Source organism: Lampris incognitus, chromosome 7, assembly GCF_029633865.1.
Source record: "Lampris incognitus isolate fLamInc1 chromosome 7, fLamInc1.hap2, whole genome shotgun sequence".
NCBI lineage: Eukaryota > Metazoa > Chordata > Actinopteri > Lampriformes > Lampridae > Lampris > Lampris incognitus.
The window spans coordinates 38,303,450-38,327,086 of NC_079217.1; the positions used below are offsets into that span (position 1 = coordinate 38,303,450).

Here is a 23,637-nt window from a genome sequence, read left to right on the forward strand (position 1 = left end):
TGGCGAGTGTTAATTTCGGACCCTGTTCTGGTGTCAAACATCAACTGCGAGAGATACTTCTCCACAATACAGAGTAAGGACAGAGGGCATGGTAGTATGACTGAAGTTGCCGAGATGTGTGTCAAACCTTTAACCCATTGCACTTACATGATAAACTGCATAATCCTCTTAACTAAAGGAAGAGTACAAACGCCATGCTCCAAATGCGCCTTTTATTTTCATTCATTTGGCTAATTGTAGTTACCTTCATTTTCAGGTCAAATCAGACCTTTGCAACAGGCTGCAAGGAGAGCAACTGGCTGCCTGGCTAAGGCACATGTCTCCATCAATGATTGAATTGAATGGAATTGATTGAATGAATGCTTGATTGATTGATTGATGAATGATTGAATGAATGATTGACTTATGATTGATTGATGAATGAATGATTGATGATTGATTTGATCAATGAATGAATTGATGGTCTCCATCAATGGGTCAAGCCCAGAGGAATTCAACTACAAAAGGGCATAAGAACTGTTTTTCTCAAAGCCCAGGAAAATTAAATGCCCAAATTCAGGGTGCAAAGTTTGCCAATATGGAAGTAGTGAGAGTTGATCAATACCATGTCCTCTACCTATAATAGATAATACATTTTTTTAAAGGCCCTCATGCATGAAATATGGATTTTTCAAGCTGATAAACGATGTCCTGAGATCACCCATCAAGTTCTCCAGTTTGGTTTGGCCCCCAAAAACGTTTTTGGTCAAAATAGGTCTATTTCTGGCAAAAGCTTACATTTTTCTACTACAAAGTTGAACAGGGAAAAGACAAGGTGCCCTCTTCATCCAGTATATTTTTTATTTTCTAAAAAAATAAACCAGTTCAACACAGGTAATCACATTTGCTTTATTTCTTTGATGGCTCAAATGTATGCTTTAGGCGATTTTGTGTTTTGACCATTTGTGAACTGCATTAAACGCCGTCTTGTTTAACATGCTCTGTGGATGTGACTTTTTTTTGCAGCGTCATCACCATTCATATCTATACAACCAATGTGTTTATGATTAAACCTACAGCTTGGAAGTTTTGTCCCCCCCCTTCCAGCAGCAAGAGTAATTACTTCTCTTCTTTCAGTGCTCTCCAGAGAGCGCTGAAACACGGATAACCACCAATGATTCCATGTTTGACCTCGCTGTTGATCACTTCTTTTTTTTTTAAACTTTAATCCTTCCTCTGAATGCAGAGTTTCTTTTTTCTCTGGAGCATCAGAAACTTTTCTTGCATACTTGCATACTTTCCACCATAGCTTCCAAGCCCGGAAGCTTTCTGGCAAAATGCCTTGAAGGCAAGCCAATCAGAGGCATGTGAACGCTTTCATCACACAAGAGTTCAGTTCTGGCAAAGAATCATTGCTTTTTGACGTAAAACACATCACTATGCATCACTCTTGGTGCACCAGCATGGGAATACAGCACAGGAATGTTGCCACAGACACCAGATTTAAAACTCCAGTATACTGTGAAATAAAGAAAGATTTTCCTGGCGGTGATAGGCTAAATCATCATTGTGTGAACTCGTGTGGCATGGGCTTGAATGTCATGGACATTCATTTAAATGTAAAAGTCTGGCACTCTAGCTTTAAATTGTTTACTACAGCACAAAATTGTTTACAAGAACACAAAGCTCTTCATAGCGCTAGTCTCTTAATGTTGCTCTCAAAGTGCACCAGACTGATGCATTTAACTTTTAAAATGTGCAAAATTTTCTTCGGGAGGAGCATGTCCCCTGACCCCCCTTGAGGATCCGAGGTCCACCCATCACAGTCTCACAAAACCCTGTGGGATACACGGATGTGTGTGTGTGTATCTAATAATTATTTGAATAGTTCTTTTAATTAATACCTGGTAGAGGCGGATTATGTGGGGGTGCCTCAGCATCTTCATGATCTGCACCTCTCTAAAGATCTTCTTCAAGTTCTCATCATCCAGCTGGGTCTTGTCCACTATCTTTATAGCCACCTGGATACATAGAAACAGGGAGAGAGAGAAATAGAATTAAATTGATGGAAATAAAAGAAACAAGGAGAGAAGGTGATACAGGGTTTGAGGGGAGAAATAAAGAGGGTGGACAGGGAGAGAGATTCAAGGGGAGGATGACACAGAGAGAAACGGTGGGGGAGGAGGGGACAGAGAGTCTTCAGCTATGAAAGGTGTTGGAGATTAAAAGACGGCGAACGCTGGAGACCGGTTCAGGGAATGTGACGTGTCTGCATCAGAATCAATGAGGATGAACTCAAGCGCACTAAAGCCAATTCCTATACTCCAAAACTGACAGCCTGGCAAAACACATTACTATTATTAGGGTGAACAATGACAACACAGTATTATCGTGGTAGGATGTATACATCCATTTTCAACTTTTGCGTCATGTTTCATTTTCCTTTTCTTACAAGTTACTGAATAGTAACCCTGCTAGGCAGTGTAAGAATTGCCAGCAAGATATTACAGTGTCTGTTGCTTGTCAGCATTTCCTTGTCTATACATTTGAAGTGCCTCCCTCAAATGATTAACTTGCATTGGTTTGCACCACTGGTTGAATGCAAGTTTGAGGGATAAGTTAGAAGAAAAGTTTTGCATTGAAAATTTGGTGAAAGCAGTGACTCTAAATAGCTATTGGGTTAGTTCTCAAAAGAAATCATGTTTGGGATTGTTTGCTACAATACCACAATGTCAACAATCTACCTATGAAGACAAACTATGTCAATTTTAACTATTACCTAAATAAGATCATATTGCTTACCCCAGTTTTCTGGCAAATTCATCAATGTATTTAGGGCTAATACAAACTAACATGGACAGATAGATGAGGTTAAAAAAAAACTTTCAAACAGGGTGCTTTTGTTTTCGATGCCTGCTAGTTTGGCTAGGCTGGCCCAAACTTTGACCTTTGACCATGAGTATGACTCTTACGTAACTGCGGAGTCCTAACAATGGGGCCAGCGGTGTGGACAGTGATGGTTTGTGACAGGGGGCTTTGCTCTGCCACTTAGGAATGAGCAGATGCCTTTAATGAGTAAATCAAGCGGCGCTAATGTTCTGGCTGGGCAGCCCAAAAACAGATCTTCTGCCAAAAATAGATAAGTGAGTGTAGCGTAATGTGTACATGAGAAAATGTGAAAAGCATGCATTGGGTATTGCCATACAGAATCTCAGATGGACAAGCACCTCACATACGCACATACACACACACACACACATTATAAATATACATACGCAGTGCTATGTGCCATTCCTTGCTTGTATGCCTTGCTTCTCTTCCTGTTGGCAATGATAAAGAAGATGAGGCCATCTGAGGCCCAACTAAGCTGACTTCCTGTTGCGAACAGGAAAAGGAAACGAAGGAGAAGGAAGAAGGGGCTCCTGGGAGAGCATGGAGCTAGAACTGGGCAAATTATCCTACCCATCAATCAAGCAAAAAGCAAATGTGTACTTGTGAATACAGGAGAGTGTGTGAATCAGTTTGTGTGTACATTTTCTTTTCGTGTAGCCTGGTTACAAACAAATGTATACCAATGTGTATGTTTGAATGCATATCCCTCCATCGCATTTTAAGCTCATGCAGTCTAATTGTGGCACTTGCAGATATGAAGCTGTGTTGATGTAATCATTTCTATTTGCATCGTCCTTTACTGGAAATGTAACGAACTCTTTCTAACAAACGCACATACCAAATAAATGTTATGATGCAGAGGAAAGTCCAGCAGGTATTCTTAAGTCATATACCCCTACCCCTTGCCAAACACAAATACACACATTAGGGTTGGGCGATCGTTTCTATTTTTGTATTGTCCTATTGTGGCTACATGAGAATGCCAATAAGCGATCTGATCGCCAGGGAGCGGTGGGAGTAGGAGGGGGTTTGGGGGACTTATGTCACTACACGCCAGTGAAATGCCAGTATGGATAATTTAGGCTTAGTATCAAAGAAAAATGTAACATCTCGTATTTGGGAATATTACAGGTTTTACCTGGTTTGTAGTAGTAGTATATTTATTAGTTTTCATTAAATAATCTAATCTCTGTTTAGCATTTTTTAAATTATCATTGACGTTACAATTTAATTTGGATTAAAGATTTTGAATAATCCTCTTGAGCATGGCTAAGCATCTGACGGAGCGTTGAAATAATCGAACCTTTAAGCTTTCTGCAAGCAACACAGTTAAAGTTACGTGAATAAACATTTATAAAAGAGTGTGATCACTGTATTTAAAACATTTAAACATTAAAAAATCTATTTAATAGCAATGTCTCCTCTATTCAAACAATGGCTTCCTTTTAAAAGTCTGTGTGTCCATGCTTGGTGCGACAATATCACAGCATCACGTTCCGTTTAACGTTATTATCTTTAATATCACCATCCAAATCATATCCATAACGTTAACTACTGTTATGGAGTGCAGAGCAAACTTTTGGCAAGCAGGCATATGGAGAACGGAGATGCGGGGTGTCAGATGCATGGAAAAGAGATGGTAAACTGGTTTGTATTTAAAATTCTCGTGCTAATTAACAGGACTCAGCGGGCAGACACGCTGCTCCACCAGAAACATCTCTAAATGCACAGTAGGGTGCAGATTCTAAACATTATTTTTCAAACATCTTAGTTCTGACAGTAAATTAGTTAAAATATCATATCGCCTTCATATCGGCGTAGGAAAAACCAATCGTTGATCATCCCTTCAATCGTCAGATATACGATCCAATCGTCAATTGGCACAAGCCTATCTCACACACACACACATATATATATACACAGAAACAGACACACAGGTACAGACACACAGATATTATGCACACTTTGAGAACACCATGTCCCTCTCCATGCAAATGGTTTCAAAATAGGGAAATCGGCCTGAAATCACTGTGGCACAGAGGCTTTGGTATGTGCCAAGCCATTAAACCCTGTGCCAAGAGTTTGGTTTGATGGCACACAGAGACATAGGTAAACAGGAGTTAACTGGCACAGTAAAATGGCAGATTTCAAGCTTTAGACGAGGAAGAATTTTTTTTAGGTAGAATAAATAGAAAGGTTCACCACTTACAAGGATAGCATCATAGATGCAAAGCACTACTGTTATCAAGTCTAAGTGAGTAAGAACTTGGTGAATTTGTTTTAACCAGACTTAGATCGAGTGTCCAACAGAGACCTATATAAAGGCACTTCCTGTATTCTTGTACTGTTTTCTATGTAAAGGTTGCTTTGAATGCTCTCGACCTAATACACAGGCCTAACATCTTTTCAGAACTTAATGCTCCACCTCTTTCCAAAGTTGAAACAATTTTAACTTTTCCTGAAACGCACAGCTCATCAATGTCACCTCTTGTTCCACCAACCAATAAGAATAGCAGAGGTGTGGGATCAGAGATGAAATTAAGGTCTACTTTGTCAAAGTCCAGGGGAAACAAAATGGAAATGAAAATAAATTGATAAACGGCATAGATAAAAGAAAATTCCTTTTTATTCCACCTTTTATAAGTGCATTATCGTACTATATTAAAAGCTGGAGGAATATTTATTTTGCCATGAAATATATTTCATTGGGTAGCAACAACTACTGAGTATGACCTCAGCATCTGCGTTTCGTAAACCGCTAACCAAGTGCACCCCGCCAATGCTAGCGATGTTTCTTAGAAAAGGGCCAAGGTGGATGCATGGCCTTATTTTGTGTTCTGTCAACATGAGGCTTATAAAAGCACGTTTCACTAAACAGGTGCAAGTAGTGTTACCATCTCTTCTGTATGAAAAGCAGCTATTCCCCATCGTGAAAATCATTAGAACTCACTAGATGATGCCATCAACTAATCTGCATAGTAATCTGCATATGATGATACATGGGAAATAAAGGGATATAGTGGTAGGAGGAGGGAAAAAAGGGTAAATGGCAAAACACGCTTTATGTTTACACAAATTAGAGATTGAAATGTTAAACTATTTGCATATTTACAAGAACTATGTTTAATCAGGCATTTATGATAGGGTGGGAATCAAAAAGAGCCACTAGAATTATTATTAACAAAAAAACCTAGCCTAGATCTTTACTGAAACTATAAACATCAGTTTAGATGACTGAACGATTAAAATTAACATAAAACATATTGAATTATCTTTATGTGGGACTTGAAATTGTTTTTTGTAAATTTTATCATCGTTTTCAAACCTTGCTTAAGTCATTTTATCTTCAGTTCTATCGTTTTTTGACTTTGCCCCCCAGGAAGAGATAAATACGAGACTGTGAATGAGCTCCTCTTCAGATGCATGAGTTGTTTCACATATGTCTACGTTTTTTGCATAACTTCAGTGTAAGCTACAGTATAGCTTTCTTATTATGGGTTTGAGGTTGAAATACCTTTCAGGGCACCCACATACAAACAAATGTCACTAGAGCCAAACTGACCAAACTCAACACAAAGCCCTTAACTATACCAGCAGTTTACACATTTTTCTTTTTAGTAAAAAAAAAAAGTGATCTACAATATTTACTGGTACAGTAGAAGCAGCCAGTCTACTCGTACAGTAGATGGCTGTAGATAAAACGACTGAATACATGGCATCTATTGTTATTGTTAGGTGGTGTGAACCTTCGGTTGAATTTAAGCCACAGCGAAAGAAACATACCCTGATGCAGAATACCTTCTGAATGAATGGATTCATCTAGTTTACATACTCATTTTCATGACACTTTTCCCTTCCCTCTTTTACATTTAAAGGTCAATTAACCAGCCCTGTAACCTTCAAACACCAGGATGGACCAGCGTTTAGCCTATCTCTAGGCTCATTACACTGTGGGTTGCTACAGACATGAGTCTGACGTTGGCTTCAGCTGCGGTACAGTGAATGTGCTATGACTGAGGGAGCATGTTAGCTCCCTCAGGGTGTCCCATCCTCTGGAATTTTCCGTTGAAAGATATGGGTTCACACACATGCGCATGCATGCACACGCAAACACATGCATGCACACACACACACACACACACACACACACAAAAAACACATACATACGCTCCTCAGAGGGCAAATGTGTTGAGCTTGAGTGTCACATAGCCTCTCTGATCACAAGACGGTGACCTCAATATAACACCATGCTGAAGCAGCTGATGCCTCACTGAGGAGTTTGAAGTGTAATGTGTAGAGGCTGGACTGCACACATTGATCAAGGCTTCACGCTACATGGGAAGTAGCAGTGTTGTCATTCAAAGAAAAAAAAAGTGTGTGCATGTGTGTGTGTGGGGGGGTAGTGTTTTTCTATAAAATACAGTTATGCAAGTTTTGCATATTTATATTTTAATTCAAAACATGACAAGAACAAATTCAATCTTAATATGCTCTGAAGCAGTATTCTCAATTAATGCTGTCCTGGCCATCTCTGATTCAAATGTCATTTCTCGGCTACATCCATCATTACATGTACTGCGATGTTCCTAATGATAGCAAATCCTAATGTAGAGCAAGACAATGATTTGACAACTACACAGGGTAGAGGGTAGAAGGCTGAGACTAAATAGAGCTTGTTAGGAGCTTATACCCAAGCTGATGACAAAGGAACAACGGTTGTTGGAGGCCTTTGTGTGTGTCCTGCATAGACACACAAAGCAAACTAGAGAAAATGTCACTTGGAGATATGACATAATTTAGATCACTACATAAATACTGCAAACAAACAAAATAGCACTATGCTAGGTCTCACGCATTAAGTGAGAATTATAGTATGCCACACTTGTGTACTGAAAACTTGGCAGTAAGTTAAACACCTTCCGTTTATCAAAACTCTGGAGACAGAATCCGTTGTTCGCAGGTTTACTGATTTTCAAAACGGTGAAATTAAAATCAAAATAAAACTATACTTACTGTAAATACACTGCAAACACACGTCTATTGAGTTAAATTGCCCATTTTCAACTCTTACGTTTACATTGCATATTTAATAAATTATCAATCAAACAACCCGTAACGGTCTTATTTTAACACGGTGTCAATCATTGTGTTTTACTATAACTCCTAGTGACTATAAACATAGCATTGGTTGTACGTGGAATCGACCGAAAATAGCTTGGTAGTCATTTTACAACAAAATAGAAAAAAAATATACCAAATAATGAATTACAACTGTAGATAATGATAAAAGCTCGAATTACATAACAAAGATACTACGAATGGCATAAGATGTGCGCAGACGTTGGTGATGGAAAAAGTTATCCCAAAAAAAAAATAGCCGTACTTTTGCAATGCGTCTTCACTTCCTGACTAAAGTCACATCGGAGGCTAACTTTCGGTGTTCCTTAAAGGAACCACTATCTGTCACAGAAAACAATTGAAATTACTTAAATGTCATTCACTAAACTACCCGAACAGAACAGTATTATATGCTATATTCACAGAAAAAGTATGACAAGTCTAACATCAGACATGTTTTATTGTGAGTGCTTCAAGCAGCAAAACTGAAGATTGTCATCTTTGTCTGTTGTTTGCGGGTTTTTATTGTGTTTTTTTTTTAATGACAGCTACCATAATAGCTTGGGGTGTATACATACACGCACACACGCACACACACACACACACACACACACACACACACATTATCCAAACTGCTTGTCCTGCTCTCAGAGTCGCGGGGATGGATCGACCGATTATCGGTATGGCCAATTATCGGCTTAGATATTCGTCCTTTTTCATAGGATAGTTATCGGCATATTTTTATTGGCCAGCCGATTAAAAAAAAAAGTCTGCCGCGCAACATGCGCGCCTCCAACGCAGTCTTCACTCTGACACTCCAACAACACAAACACAGAAGAGAAGCATTGAAAAGTCGGACCACTTTTCTAAGATAAGAGGAACATGTCAGATGCCATAAAACCCCCTCGGTTGGTAAGAAAGCATGCCATAATGATAGTTACAAAACTCACTCCGTAACGTTAGTTTCTCCATCTCTCTCCCCCTCCCACACACACACCAAAGAGCATAACGTCGATCCGACATGAACTCGACAACAGGTTGTCAAGTCAAACAGAGAACACAATTTCCACTACTGTGCTTAACCTTCAAATGTAACTAGGCTGAAAGACAAAAGCTAATGTGTGATATTTTAGTTACATACAGCGTGTTATTGTCAGTACTGTGCATGAACGCATTAAAAGAGCGGCGGTCATTAAACGTGGCATCATGTACAACATATTGTAACGTGCATGGAGAAGAGGACACGTTGGCCCTTGGCTAACGGGTCGGACCCTTTCGTCGAGCGGTTAGCGATGTCTCCCGCGGTGCAGGGCATACGGGTTTGCGTCCCGGCTGCGGCGGTTCCTGTGGTTGCTGTTGTGTATAAGTCACAACAGTGTGACTGTAGTCTAGGACCCTGCAGCTTTAAGTTTTACAACAGCCGGTTTACAGCAGTCGGTTTACGGCAGTAACACAAGATGTGGTTGATACTATACTGTACGTGTATATAACGTGTACTGTGGCAGCAATAAACACAGTTTGATTCAAAGTCGTGGTCCGAGTTTTGCTGGACACAACATTGGCGACGAGGATGGGATTTTCACTCACGCCTCTCTCTCCCTTCCTGGCTCTACCCGGCGAACCACCAGTTCCTTGGACTCGCTGGCATGAATCGTTCGAGACATTCATCGCGGCTGCGGGCTTGGTGGACGCGGGAGACTCACGGCAGAGAGCCCTGCTGATACACAGCTTGGGCAGCGAGGGTCAGCGGATCTTTAGGACGCTCGGATCCACTCCTACATACGAGGCCTGTGTTGCTAAGCTCGCTGGACATTTTGCCACTCCACAGAGCGTCATACTCCGGCGCATTGTTTTCCGAAAGCGCCAGCAGCGCGCGGGTGAGTCAGTACATCACTACATAGCTGACTTGAGGTGTCTGGCTAGCCTCTGTAAATTCGGGGCTCTGGAAGATGAACTAATAAGGGACCAGCTGGCAGAACACACCAATAACCATAAAGTCAGAGAGAAACTGCTCATGTCCCCTGATGATTTGACTCTGTCGAAGGCAGTGGAAATAGCATTCCAGGTGGAGTCTGCAGCTGGATTAGCATCTCAATTAGCATGTTCCCCACTATCCATGCTGGCAACACAGACCGTACAACCCACCTCGACTCCACCCGAACCCGAGGTGAGCAACGCAGAGGTGAATTTTGCTGGGCGCCAGAGAGCGCCAACACGCACAGCATGTAGTAATTGCGGCTCTTCAAATCACCCCACCCGTAGCCCTACCTGCCCGGCCAAAGGACAGACATGTTCACGTTGCGGCAAGTTAAACCACTTTGCGAGGGTTTGTCGTTCCAACCCTGCTGCGTCCCCTCAAACGCAAAGTGTTTCCCGCCCACCGGCGCCAACGACCATCCATTCAGTAGGCTCCCAGGCCCGGCCCTTCAAGTGGTGCACTGTGGAATTGGACGGGGTGTGTTTGCCGCTCCTGCTAGACACAGGGGCTTCAAAGTCATTACTGAACGTGTCCACAGTCCGACGGTTTTTTCCCCTGCGGCACATCAGGACTGATGCGGAGGACCTGTACGGCTATGCCAATTCCAAGATTGCTATGGTGGGTACCGTAGACTTTTCAATTCGGTATGGGACCAAAGCCCTCACCTCATTCACTTTCCAGGTGTCCCATCATGGAGCTAACCTTATGGGTCTGGATTTGTTCTGTGACTTAGGGTTCTCTCTCATGGACAATGCTGGCTGTACCATCCTGGCTGTGGGCCTGTCATGGCAGCAGCGCTGGCCTTCTCTGTTCAGCGGCCTGGGCTGCCTAACTGCTTTTAACCACCAGCCCCTCCTGAATCCTGAGGTGTGCGCAGTCATCCAGCCTCTGCGCCGCCTACCTCTTGCCCTGCGTGACGACGTAACTGCTGAACTGGGGAAGCTGCTAGACGCAGGCATAATCGAGCGCATGGACCACACAGGCAGCTCACTAGCCCACCTCATGATAGACCAGGAGCTCCAACTTCCTCTGGTTCGCCTGCGAGCACAGTTGGCTACCGCACCTGCATCGATAACGCCGGTCCAGCACAGCAGCAGGGTCGCTGGCTGTCAACGTCAGATGAAACAGTGGTTTGACAGGAGGCGTAAAGTGTGTGCGCCACAGTTCAAAGTTCTGGACTGGGTCCGGGTCCGTCGGCCGCACCGGGGTCACAAATTGCTCTCCTTCTGGTCGGCACCACTGCAGGTCACCAGTCAGCTAGGGGCAGCGACATTCCGCCTCTCTGATGGGTCACGGTGGCATGCCAGCCGACTTCACAAGGTAACTCCACCTAACACCACACACCCCAATGCCTCGGAGAACTGGGGTTCCATGGCGGCAGACTGTGACTTTCCCATAGCACAGCCAGAACCCGCAGAGGGACACTCAGCTGAGGGTGGGGGCCCCGCAGCTGATGATGAGGCCCGGCCAGCTTGAGCTCGGGCTCCACCAGGCTATCTGAAAGACTATGTTACGGACTTCAGACGTTTAGGTTAGTTAGAGCGTGGCCTGTCACGTGGCAGAATAATCCACATGGCTACGCTGGTAACTGGTAGTCCACCCAGTTTACCTAGTTGTGATACAGTTCATTCATGTTCACTGTTCTGGTGATTTCTGTAGAGAGGGGGAGAGCATTTTGTGTATAAGTCACAACAGTGTGACTAGTCTAGGACACTGCAGCTTTACGTTTTACTACAGCCGGTTTACGGCAATCCGTTTATGGCAGTAACACAAGGTGTGGTTGATACTATACTGTACGTGTATATAACGTTTACTGTGGCAGCAATAAACACAGTTTGATTCAAAGTCGTGGTCCGAGTTTTGCTGGACACAACAGTTGCTCCCCGAATTCGCTACATTGGTGTCAGAAGTGGAATGCACACGGGCGCGCTTCCCGAAGGAGGGGGGTAGTGTAACGTGCATGGAGAAGAGGACACGTTGGCCCTTGGCTAATGGGTCGGACCTTTTAGTCGAGCTGTCAGCGATGTCTCCCGCGGTACGGGAGATACGGGTTCGCATCCCGGCAGCGGCAGTTCCTGTGGCTGCCCGAATTCGCTACAATATTTTGATGTCATATACAACATTGTTAATCCCAGACAATGAGGATGGGTGGTAACGCCGAATTCCTATTAGGGCCACATTGTTACTTATGCCCTTGTGGCAATGATTGCAGGCTGGGGGTGGACGGGTAGGAAGCTCGGCGCAGTTCATTAAAGAAAAGAAAAGAAAAGAAAAAAGAAATGAACATGAACTTAGTGTAAAATTCAAAATAATGAACGTGAACGTGAATACTTCATTTTAATATCCATAACGTTAGTTTCTCCGTCTCTCTCCCCCTCCCACACACACCAAAGAGCATAACATTGGTCCGACATGAACTCGACAACAGAGAACACAATTTCCACTTCCGTGCTTAACCTTCAAATGTAACTAAGCTAAAAGAAAAAAGCTAATGTGTGATATTTTAGTTACATACAGTTATTGTCAGTGTTGTGCATGAACGTGTCAGATGGCCCTTTCACGCGGAACTACATTCTCTCAACCGCAGAACGTCTGTCTAATTCTGCGGCATAATAACGTACGCTGCATAGTTGCACTTATGCGAAGGAATATGGACATTCTGCAGTTGAGACAATGTAGTTTCCCATGAAAGGGCCGTCTGACGGCAAAAAAAAGTGGTGAAAATATTCAAAACTTAAAACGGATTTTATGTTTTAGGTCAGCCTTTTCTTAAGTGGCTAAAACGCGTTTTGTCCATGTCCCCGTCTACAGCAATACATTCCTCAACTTCGTGCCGGCTACTCCTGCTGAATCTCGAAACTGGGAGCGCACAGACTCCCATCTACTGCAGGTAATACACTGACTGATAAGTGATAAGTACCTCATACAACCCCACTTCAAAAAAACCGAACTATCACTTTAAAGAGAAGAGAAAGGGAAAATAATGACTGTGTGGTGATACACAATTGAGGGTAGATTCACCACCTTGTGTTGGGGTTTGTGTTGCTGTAGATTTTGGCACAATTTTTTTTTACATTTACTGCAGCTGAATATCGGCTATCGGCCTTCATAACTTACCAATAATCAGTATCGGTATTGGCTCTGAAAAAAAAAACATATCGGTCAGGCTGGACCAGAATATTCACCTCTATGGTTACAGTCGTTCATTGGGGAGGTAGTCGGCTTTCAATTTTGGGATTTGGATATTCGTTGTTGTTGTTGTTTTGCCAAATGTAGGCTATCAATAAAGGTGAACTGCAAAAATAATTTTTTTCGGCACATTCTTGTACTACATTTATACTTTTTAATTGCACTGCAAAAATGTGGAAATACAGACCATCTCAGCTTGGGCGCGTGACATCCCTCTCACTCACACCAGTGACGTCACGGTTGTTAAAGCGAAGACAAAACGCCAGAAGAGCTCAGCTGTGCTGCTTTTATTATAAATGCGCTACCTTTTTCTATTTATTACAGTTTGTTCATTTATTTTTCATTCTTTACTGTGTCGGTAATTGGTAAAAATAACAGTTGTATTTCCGAGTGATTTCTGATTTCTTTGTCAGAAAATTTTCGTATTACACTGTTAAACCTATTGTTACGGCTATCTCAATAAAAGTAATAATAATAATAATAATAATTTTATTTATATAGCACTTTTCTAAAACATTGTTACAAAGTGCTTCACAAAAAAAAGATAAAACCAGACAAGGCAAAAATAAGAGTAAGATCAAATAAGAGTAAAAATAAAAACAACATAAATAAAAAAATATCAAAATTTGTATAAGCTTTCATAAAAAGAAAAGTTTCAAGACGAGATTTACAAGAAGCTAGAGACTTAACTTGGCTTAACTCAACAGGAAGAGAGTTTCATAGTATTGTTCCAAGTATCCAAGAGAATCTTGTTTCTCATGGTCTGAGAGTCCTTTAGGTGCTTTCTGGCAAAGTCCAAGCAGGCTGTCATGTGCTTTTTACTGAGCAGAGGCTTCCGTCTGGCCACTCTACCATAAAGGCCTGATTGGTGGAGTGCTGCAGAGATGGTTGTCCTTCTGGAAGGTTCTCCCATTTCCACAGAGGAACGCTGGAGCTCTGTCAGAGTGACCATCGGGTTATTGGTCACCTCCCTGACCAACGCCCTTCTCCCCCGATTGCTCAGTTTGGCTGGGCGGCCAGCTCTAGGAAGAGTCCTGGTGGATCCAAACTTCTTCCATTTACGAATGATGGGAGACCACTGTGCTCTTCAGGACCTTCAAAGGTGTGGAAATTCTTTTGTACCCTTCCCCAGATCTGTGCCTCGATACAATCCTGTCTCGGAGGTCCACAGACAATTCATTTGACTTCATGGCTTGGTTTCTGCTCTGACATGCACTGTCAACAGTGGGACCTTATATAGACAGGTGTGTGTCTTTCCAAATCATGTCCAATCAATTGAATTTACTACCGGTGGACTCCAATCAAGATGTAAAAACATCTCAAGGATGATCAATGGAAACAGGATGAACCTGAGCTCAATTCTGAGTGTCATAGCAAAGGGTGTGAATACTTATGTACATGCAATATTTCAGTTTTTTATTTCTAATAAATTTGCAAAAATTTCTACAAAACCTTTTTCACTTTGTCATTATGGGGTATTGTGTGTAGATTGATGAGAACAAAAAGGAATTTAATCCATTTTGGAATAAGGCTGTAACATAACAAAATGTGGGGAAAGTGAAAGGGTGTGAATACTTTCCGGATGCACTGTATGTGTTAGTTTGGATGTGTTTTCTTGTAGTTTTTGGATACGTTTTTGTCTTTGTGTTGTACTGCTGTGGGCTAGGGAAAATGGCATGTTGTTTCATTTCATATACGCAAGTACATGAAATGAAATAAATAAAGTGTTCCTGATTCCTGATAATCATTTTTCCCCCCAACAGATTCATACTGAACATTAACCATCTAAATGATAAACTATGGCAGCACTCATGATTTAGTTATTTTTGGTGTAGCTATTGTCTCAACATGCCAGTAATGAAGTTAATAGAAAGAAAAATAGTAATAATTTACATTTCCAGGATTTGCAACTACAAATGTACAAACCCCAATTCCAATGAAGTTGGGACGTTGTGTAAAACGTGAATAAAAACAGAATACAATGATATGCCAATCCTTTTTAACCTATATTCAATTGAATACACTACAAAGACAAGATATTTAATGTTTAAACTGATAAACTTTATTGTTTTTTGGAAATATTCACTCATTTTGAATTTGATGCCTGCAACACGTTCCAAAGAAGCTGGGACAGGGGTACCAAAAGACTGGGAAAGTTGAGGAATGCTCAAAAAATACCTATTTGGAACATTCCACAGGTGAACAGGTTAATTAGAAACAGGTGAGTGTCATGATTGGGTATAAAAGGAGCGTCCCCAAAAGGCTCAGTCGTTCACAAGCAAGGATGGGGCGAGTTTCACCACATTGTGAACAACTGCATGAGCAAATAGTCCTACAGTTTAAGAACAACGTTTCTCAACGTACAATTGCAAGGAATTTAGGGATTTCATCATCTACAGTCCATAATATCATCAAAAGATTCAGAGAATCCGGAGAAATCTCTGCACATAAGCGGCAAGGCCGAAAACCAACATTGAATGCCCGTGACCTTCGATCCCTCAGGCGGCACTGCATTAAAAACCGACATCACTCTGTAAGGATATTACCACGTGGGCTCAGGAACACTTCGGAAAACCATTGTCAGTTAACACAGTTCATTGCCACATCTACAAGTGCAATTTAAAACTCCACCATGCAAAGCGAAAGCCATATATCAACAACACCCAGAAACACCGCCGGCTTCTCTGGGCCCGAGCTCATCTGAGATGGACTGACGCAAAGTGGAAAAGTGTGCTGTGGTCTGACGAGTCCACATTTCAAATTGTTTTTGGAAATCATGGACGTCGTGTCCTCCGGGCTAAAGAGGAAAAGGACCCTCCAGATTGTTATCAGCGCAAAGTTCAAAAGCCAGCATCTGTGATGGTATGGGGCTGTGTTAGTGCCCATGGCATGGGTAACTTGAACATCTGTGAAGGCACCATTAATGCTGAAAGGCACATACAGGTTTTGGAGCAACATATGCTGCCATCCAAGCGACGTCTTTTTCAGGGACATCCCTGCTTATTTCAGCAAGACAATGCTAAGCCACATTCTGCACGTGTTACAACAGTGTGGCTTCGTAGTAAAAGAGTGCGGGTACTAGACTGGCCTGCTTGCAGTCCAGACCTGTCTCCCATTGACCATGTGTGGCGCATTATGAAGCGCAAAATACGACAATGGAGACCCCGGACTGTTGAGCAACTTAAGTCTTACAACAAGCAAGAATGGGAAAGAATTCCACCTGCAAAGTTTCAACAATTAGTGTCCTCAGTTCCCAAACGCTTATTGAGTGTTGTTAAAAGGGAAGGTGATGTAACACAGTGGTAAACATGCCCCTGTCCCAGATTTTTTTGGAACATGTTGCAGGCATCAAATTCAAAATGAGTGAATATTTGCACAAAAAAAACCAACAAAATTTATCAGTTTGAAAATTAAATATCTTGTCTTTGTAGTGTATTCAACTGAATATAGGTCGAAAAGGATTTGCAAATCATTGTATTCTGATTTTATTTACGCTTTACACAACGTCCCAACTTCATTGGAATTGGGGTTTGTACATGAAATTATGCTGAAAAGTTTTATATGTAGCTTTAGGCTGTACTTGTTTACAGCTGATAGTTTTTTCATTCTCAAACGAATCCTCCCTTCATCCAGTATAACATCCCAACATTATCAATGTACTAAACTGGGGAAAATGCCTGAACTTTTTATTACAGTCGGTAAAATGGAAGGGGGAAAAAAAATCACATATCCGCTGGCTAGTTGGTAGGCTTGGACAGTATACCGAAAATACCATATACCGGGGTATTAAATTGACACTGCAGTATGATTTTCCCATACCGTCATACCGCCAGGCCCAATTTTTCATTTAAGCAAGTGTGCTCATTCCACTTGCGCATCTCTGCGATGTTTGGATCAGCGAACGTGTAATAGAGTAGCCTACCGATGTTCCCGCCCCCTACCAAATGCTTAATTAATTTAGCAAGGTCTGCCATTTATTCACATAATACTGGTTTATCCTGTTTCAAATATTCAATTGGTACAAAATCAACAGATGAACTATGATAAATTTGTAAGACTATGAACTGCTTTTTTTGGGGAGGGGAAAAAAAGCTGAAGATAACCGACAAATGTAGTCAGGAAAGAGAATGACTCTTGCACATGCACACTTAAGAGTCCCACGCTATGCATCACGTGAGGTGTTGTTAACAACTTTTGAGAGACGGAATTGAAGTGACAAGATGGAGAGCTGTAGCAATTTGGTTGCTAAAAAAATTTGAAGGCTCCTGTATCTTTAAATGTGTAGAATAGTAGAGCATATATTGAATATTGATTTCATGTATTCTTATTCAGGATTGCGCCACCCGCTGGGGTTCAAAGTAAAAGATGATCGGGCGTATCTTGGGGCAAGCACAAGCCATTACAGGTCCTCGCAGATAATCGACGGGCTCAGCCATCACTTACCTTGCAAGACGTACATGTACTTGAGTCCATCAACAGTGCCCTCCAGCCTGTCAGTGCCGTCACTGATATTCTATCAGGTGAAGAATATGTTACAGTGTCCTCGTTTCTGCTGATGCTTCAACACCTCGAAAACGATGTATTGGTGGAGTCACAGGGAGACACTGAATTGACAGCTGCACTGAAAACTGGAATTCTGACCAAGTTGAAGGCCAAATATGAAAATGATGACCTCAAAGAAGTGATGCACATTCCCACTCTTCTAGATCCTCGCTACCGCAGAGTCCACAATGAAGCTTTGGCTGAAACAAAAAGGGAAAGTTGAAAAAAATATGATCAACCTTGGATGACAGGCACCTAGTCTGGTGGTGACCATCAAGGAAGAAGAGGAACTGGAGCCACAACCAAAAGGGAAAAAAAGTTTGGGAAGTCTTCTGGGGGGGAAAAGGGCTTCAACAACATCCACCGCTTCCATTGAGGAGCTCTCCGCAGCGGAGCTCTCCGCTTATCTACAGGGGCCAGTGGTCGACGGAGAGGAGGATCCGTTAATTTGGTGGACAGCCAATACCTAAAGTTACCCCTGATGGCCAGAGTCGCACAGAAATATCTCTGCATTTGTGCCACAAGCACACCATCGGAGCAGGTATTTCGTATGGCAGGCAATATCGTCACTCCCCAGCACTCACTGCTTAAACCTGACAAGGTGGACATGCTGGTCTTTCTAGCAAAAAACAGCTAGAATGCACTGCACATAGATGTGAATGTTTTGTTACATTTTTGTAATTTTGAGCTTGCGTTTTGACTGTTCTGTTCAGGCCTACACACGCAATATTTTCGTTTTTACGATGTTTTTAAAAAAATAATGTCTGTGAATGTTTTCATTCATCCAGGTCATGGTTATCCAAAGGAACTGAATTGAGTGCAACTGGACTTGGTATATATCCGTGAAGACGTTTCGCCTCTCATCCAAGAGGCTTCATCAGTTTGTGCCTTTCTGACTAGACCAAGCCAGTCTGACTGGCTGATGATGAAACTCAGATATTTATCCTCTCTGGAGTCGTTATTAGAGCTATTGATGTCCATGGCTCTTTGTGTTCCGATGTTTAGCAAAAAAAAAAAATGTTTCAATGTTAAATGTAAATATTTATTAAAAACAATTAAGCCTAGTGTGATTTATGTTAGAATTTGGATTTTCATATGTAATTTATTGTTGCCATTGCTACGATGTTTAGGTCTACACTTTATTTTGACTGTTGTCACTGTGTTGAATAATAAAAGTTCCAGAACGAAAGTTTCCGTGTTTGACACCCACTTCTTAAGGTAATCTTGACTTTGACTGTTTTTCTTTGTTATTATATCAATAATAAATTAACTTTTGGTTGGAAAGGTAAAATAAGTGTTTTAATGCAGTGCTGCCACCATGCAGTAACACGTGGTCACAGAACACAAACGCTTTTTATGACCTTATTTATATATCTTATTATTAATACGGTATACCCCATACCGTGGTATATTTTAAGGTCGGTATGACGGTGTGAAAATATGGATACCGCCCAAGCGTACTAGTTGGTAGACCTAGCACACTATTAAAGTGTACCCTCTCCCCCAGGTCTGAGCCTAACTCTATCCACTGCATAATTTTGAAAAATGCTAAAAAGTGGGCAAGTCGGGAGTTGCAGCAAAGTATGTAGGAGTGGTCCAGGATATCTATGAGGAAATTGAGACAATGGTGAGGTGTGCGGTTGGAATGACAGATGGGTTCAAGGTGGAGGTGGGATTACATCAAGGATCAGCTCTGAGCCCTTTCTTGTTTGCAATGGTGATGGACAGGTTGACGGACGAGATCAGGCAGGAGTCTCCGTGGACTATGATGTTTGTGGATGAAATTGTGATCTGTAGCGAGAGTAGGGTACAGGTTGAGGAGAGCCTGGAGAGGTGGAGGTATGCACCGGAGAGAACAGGAATGAAAGTCAGTAGGAGCAAGATGGAATACCTATGTGTGAATGAGAGGGAGGACAGTGGAATGGTGAGGATGCAAGGAGTAGAGGTGACGAAGGCGTATGAGTTTACATACTTGGGGTCAACTGTCCAAAGTAACGGGGAGTGCAGAAGAGAGGTGAAGAAGAGAGTGCAGACAGGGTGGAGTGGGTGGAGAAGAGTGTCAGGAGTGATTTGTGACAGAAGGGTACCAGCAAGAGTTAAAGGGACTGTTTACAAGATGGTTGTGAGACCAGCTACTATGTTATATGGTTTGGAGACAGTGGCACTGACGAAAAGACAGGAGGCGGAGCTGGAGGTGGCACAGTTGAAGATGCTAAGATTTTCATTAGGAGTGACAAATAAGGACAGGATTAGGAATGATTATATTAGAGGGACTGCTCAAGTTGGACGGTTTGGAGATAAAGCAAGAGAGGCAAGATGGAGACGGCTTGGACATGTGTGGAGGAGAGATGCTGAGTATATTGGGGGAAGGATGCTGAATATGGAGCTGCCAGGGAAGAGGAAAAGAGGAAGGCCAAAGAGGAGGTTTATGGATGTGGTGAGGGAAGCCATGCAGGTGGCTGGTGTGACAGAGGAAGATGCAGAAGACAGGAAGAAATGGAAACGGATGATCCGCTGTGGCGAGCCCTAACGGGTGCAGCCAAAAGTATTAGTAGTAGTAGCTAAAAAGTGGACAAGAGGCTGAGAGGGGGGCGGGGAGGGGCTGAGGAAGGGGGCAGGGTGAGAGATGTGTGAGGCAGAAGCATGGGCAGGAGTAGCTGGGGAGATTCATGAGAAGTGGCAGTGGAAGGCACTGGAGGAAATAATATAACTAACTGTAAATTGAGAGAAATTCAAAAGGTTGGTAGAAAATGTAATTACGGTGCAAGGTCCATATATCACCTTGCGTAAACTCCAGTGAATGATGAGTCTCGATCAGCATATATTTGAAAATCAGTGTGGTTTCACAGACTCACACTCAAGGCCGGGGCTGGGGAGGGACCTAATTAGATCCACTAATTAGGAACCACTTAATTGGAGGGAGTTAATATTCTCTTTTTTTTGTAAATTTCATTACATAGATAAGTCCCAACCGGTCAACTCAAAGTCAGCATTGGCCTTGCAAGGTTCAAGGCTGATTTAAAACAATAGATGGCATATTGAGCCATTTTCAACCCATGAAATGTCCATTTTTAAAAATTTGGCAAAAAATGTCAACACCAGCATTGATGTGTTTCATCACCATACAGTAACATCATTCAGCTTACAGCTCAAAAAACCCTTTTAACTGTTTAGTACCTCTTTAATATACCAGAAAAAGAGGAATTACCTACCAAAAGCTGGACAGAAGTGAATACAAAGTGGTTGTGTGACAATGTTGAGGGTGTATACAATGGTTATGAATATCATGTTGATTAATTTAATGGCACTGCTAGCAAGAATTTGCTTAATGAGTAAACCAATATTCCAGTAAATGTAACAAAAGTACAAGCTGTGGAAAAGGAAGATATTTTGGTCAGTTTTGGCAGTAAAAGATAATAGATTCATTTGTCTATACAGAGTTGTTATGCATGCGCATTACGCAGCAAACGAAGCCCCATCTGGGGGGGGGGGGCAGCCTTTGAAAAGGAAAGCATATCTTATACTTTCCCAATAAGGCCATTTGGCGGGGAAAAAACAAAACAAAAATTGCCAAATAAAGAAACAGGACCTGCCCATTCATCTGAAAAACTAGTCAAAAATATGGTATCTGTAGGCACCAATAATGCAGCTCTACAGGCTATCGACAACAAGCATAAAGAGCAGTGTTAATAACTAATTTGACAGAGCCCTTGCATATACTGCAGCAAATTTTGGGTGAGACATGAGAAATTTCGTAATCATATAAAAGGAATGAAGGCAGCTTGGTGGCTGGCAAGCTCCAGGTAGAAATGTCATTGTCAACAGAGGTGCACATAACTGGTGCGCAGGTGCGCATTCATTCATTTTCAGCCACTTCTCCGGGGTAGGGTTGCGGTGGCAGCAAGCTAAGCAGGGCACTCCAGACGTCCCTCTCCTCAGCAACATCCTCCAGCTCCTCCTGGGGGATCCCAAGGCATTCCATGGCCAAATTGGACATGTAGTCGCTCCAGCTAGTTCTGGCTCTACCCTGGGGTCTCGTCCCAGTTGGCCGTGCCCGGTAAACCTCCAAAGGAAGGCACCCAGGAGGCATACTAATCAGATGCCCGAACCACCTCAACTAGCTCCTTTTGATGCGAAGGAGCAGCGGCTGTACTCCGAGCTCCCTCTGGATGTCCGAGCTCCTCACCCTATCTCTAAGGCTGAGCCCAGACACCCTACGGAGGAAACTCATTTCAGCCGCTTGTATCCGCGATCTCACCCTTTCGGTCACTACCCAAAGCTCATGACCATAGGTGAGGGTTGGAATGAAGACTGACTGGTAAATTGAGAACTTTGCCTTTTGGCTCAGCTCCCTCTTCACCACAATGGTCCGGTAGAACATCTGCATTACTGCTGATGCTGCACCAATATACCTGTCAATCTCCCGCTCCATCCTACCCTCACTCGTGAACAAGAACCTGAGATACTTGAACGCCTTCACTTGAGGCAACAACTCATCCCCAACCCAGAGGGAGCAAGAATGCAGGTGGTCAAAATAAATTATGCGCAGCAGACAATACAAAAAGAGGGGCTTTTGCGTACAACATTTTTGAGACACAATTACTTACTGAAACAACAGGTTTTTCTCCATATATCACTGTAAGAAAGTCATTATGACAAATGTGTCAGTTAATAATCAGCTGTTAATTGTGCAACTTTTAGCCTTCGTTCTTGATTAGGTGTGTATGCCGGGTTTTTTCCAAGTTACCAAGATTAACTGTTAAACTTTCAGCTCTCGCAAATAGTTAACTTATGTTACAACTAGCTTATTATTACTTTTTTCCTCTGGTTTTAGGATTTTCGTCCATTCATCAAAATGTCCAAGAAGCAAGTAATTACTTTGGTGTTGCACCACCTCCAAAGAAATGCCAGACTGAACCTGTACATAAAAAATGTGTATTCGCGGAAAAGTGGCTGCAGCAAGTACCTTGGCTCCAAACAGATGACGACCACACAGAGATATGGTGCAAAATATGCCATGAAAATCCCAATCTTGCAGATAAAAGCAGCGCCTTTTATATAGGGACAAAAAATTTCAGTCATCCAGCTTTTGAAAAGCACGAGTAAAGAGCACATGAACATAGTACAAACTATTGATAACAGGTGCAGCCAGGATCAGAAATCCACTCGCCCTATTGACATGTGGCAGGACAAACTGAATGAAGAACAGCATCAAGCACTGTGTAATATTTTTACTGTTGGCCTTTCACAAAGTGAAACATGCACGCCCGATGCGTTCATATCAGGATGATATTGCGCTTTTCAAGAGGCTTGGAGTTAATGTCAGCAGTGCATATCATTCACGAGAAGGGGGGACCTGCATCATGCAGAGCATTGCATAGACAATCCATTAGAATCAAGTGAAAAAGTGAAGGCAGCTGAATTTTGGGGCATGCTTTTTGATGGATCAGAAGACATAACATGTGGAGCAAGAAATTGTGTACACTGTGTCTGTGTCTAGCTATGGAGAGTTTACCTCAGATTTCCTTGGATTAATTAATCTGGGTGTGAACCGAGTGGCCCAGGACATAGTGAACGGAATGGAGCAGCTCTTCCATATTTGTGGTTTAGGGGATCAGTGGAAAATGAAGTTGGTCTCGGTGTGTACAGAAGGAACAGCAGTCAACGTTGGAGTTTACAATGGGTTGTTCCCAAATTGTGTCAAATGGTGTTGATCGGGGATTCCCTTGTGCATATTCTGCATACTGCCCACACCCTTGAGAAATGCACAAAGTCAGCTGATTTTATGGTACCATACTGTGAGACATTTAATCGCTCCATTGTCAAGTTGCTGAGCTTTTATTTACAGAGACAACAGAATAACTAAAGAAGATGTGTGATGAGAATGACGTTGCCTTTGTGAAACTAGAAAAGTTTCACAACATCAGATGGTCTGCATG

The 23,637-nt window shown here is 42.3% G+C and overlaps 1 protein-coding gene across 5 annotated transcripts in view; it reads right to left on the reverse strand.

Moving 5' to 3' along the window:
- Positions 1 to 23,637, reverse strand: part of sik3 (SIK family kinase 3) — a 96,583-nt gene that overhangs the window by 42,478 nt on the left and 30,468 nt on the right. For all 5 annotated transcript variants that reach the window (XM_056283507.1, XM_056283503.1, XM_056283506.1 and 2 more), the window contains exon 2: positions 1,884 to 2,000. In XM_056283507.1, the coding sequence (XP_056139482.1) occupies positions 1,884 to 2,000 (117 nt within the window). The remainder of the gene's footprint in view (positions 1 to 1,883; positions 2,001 to 23,637) is intronic.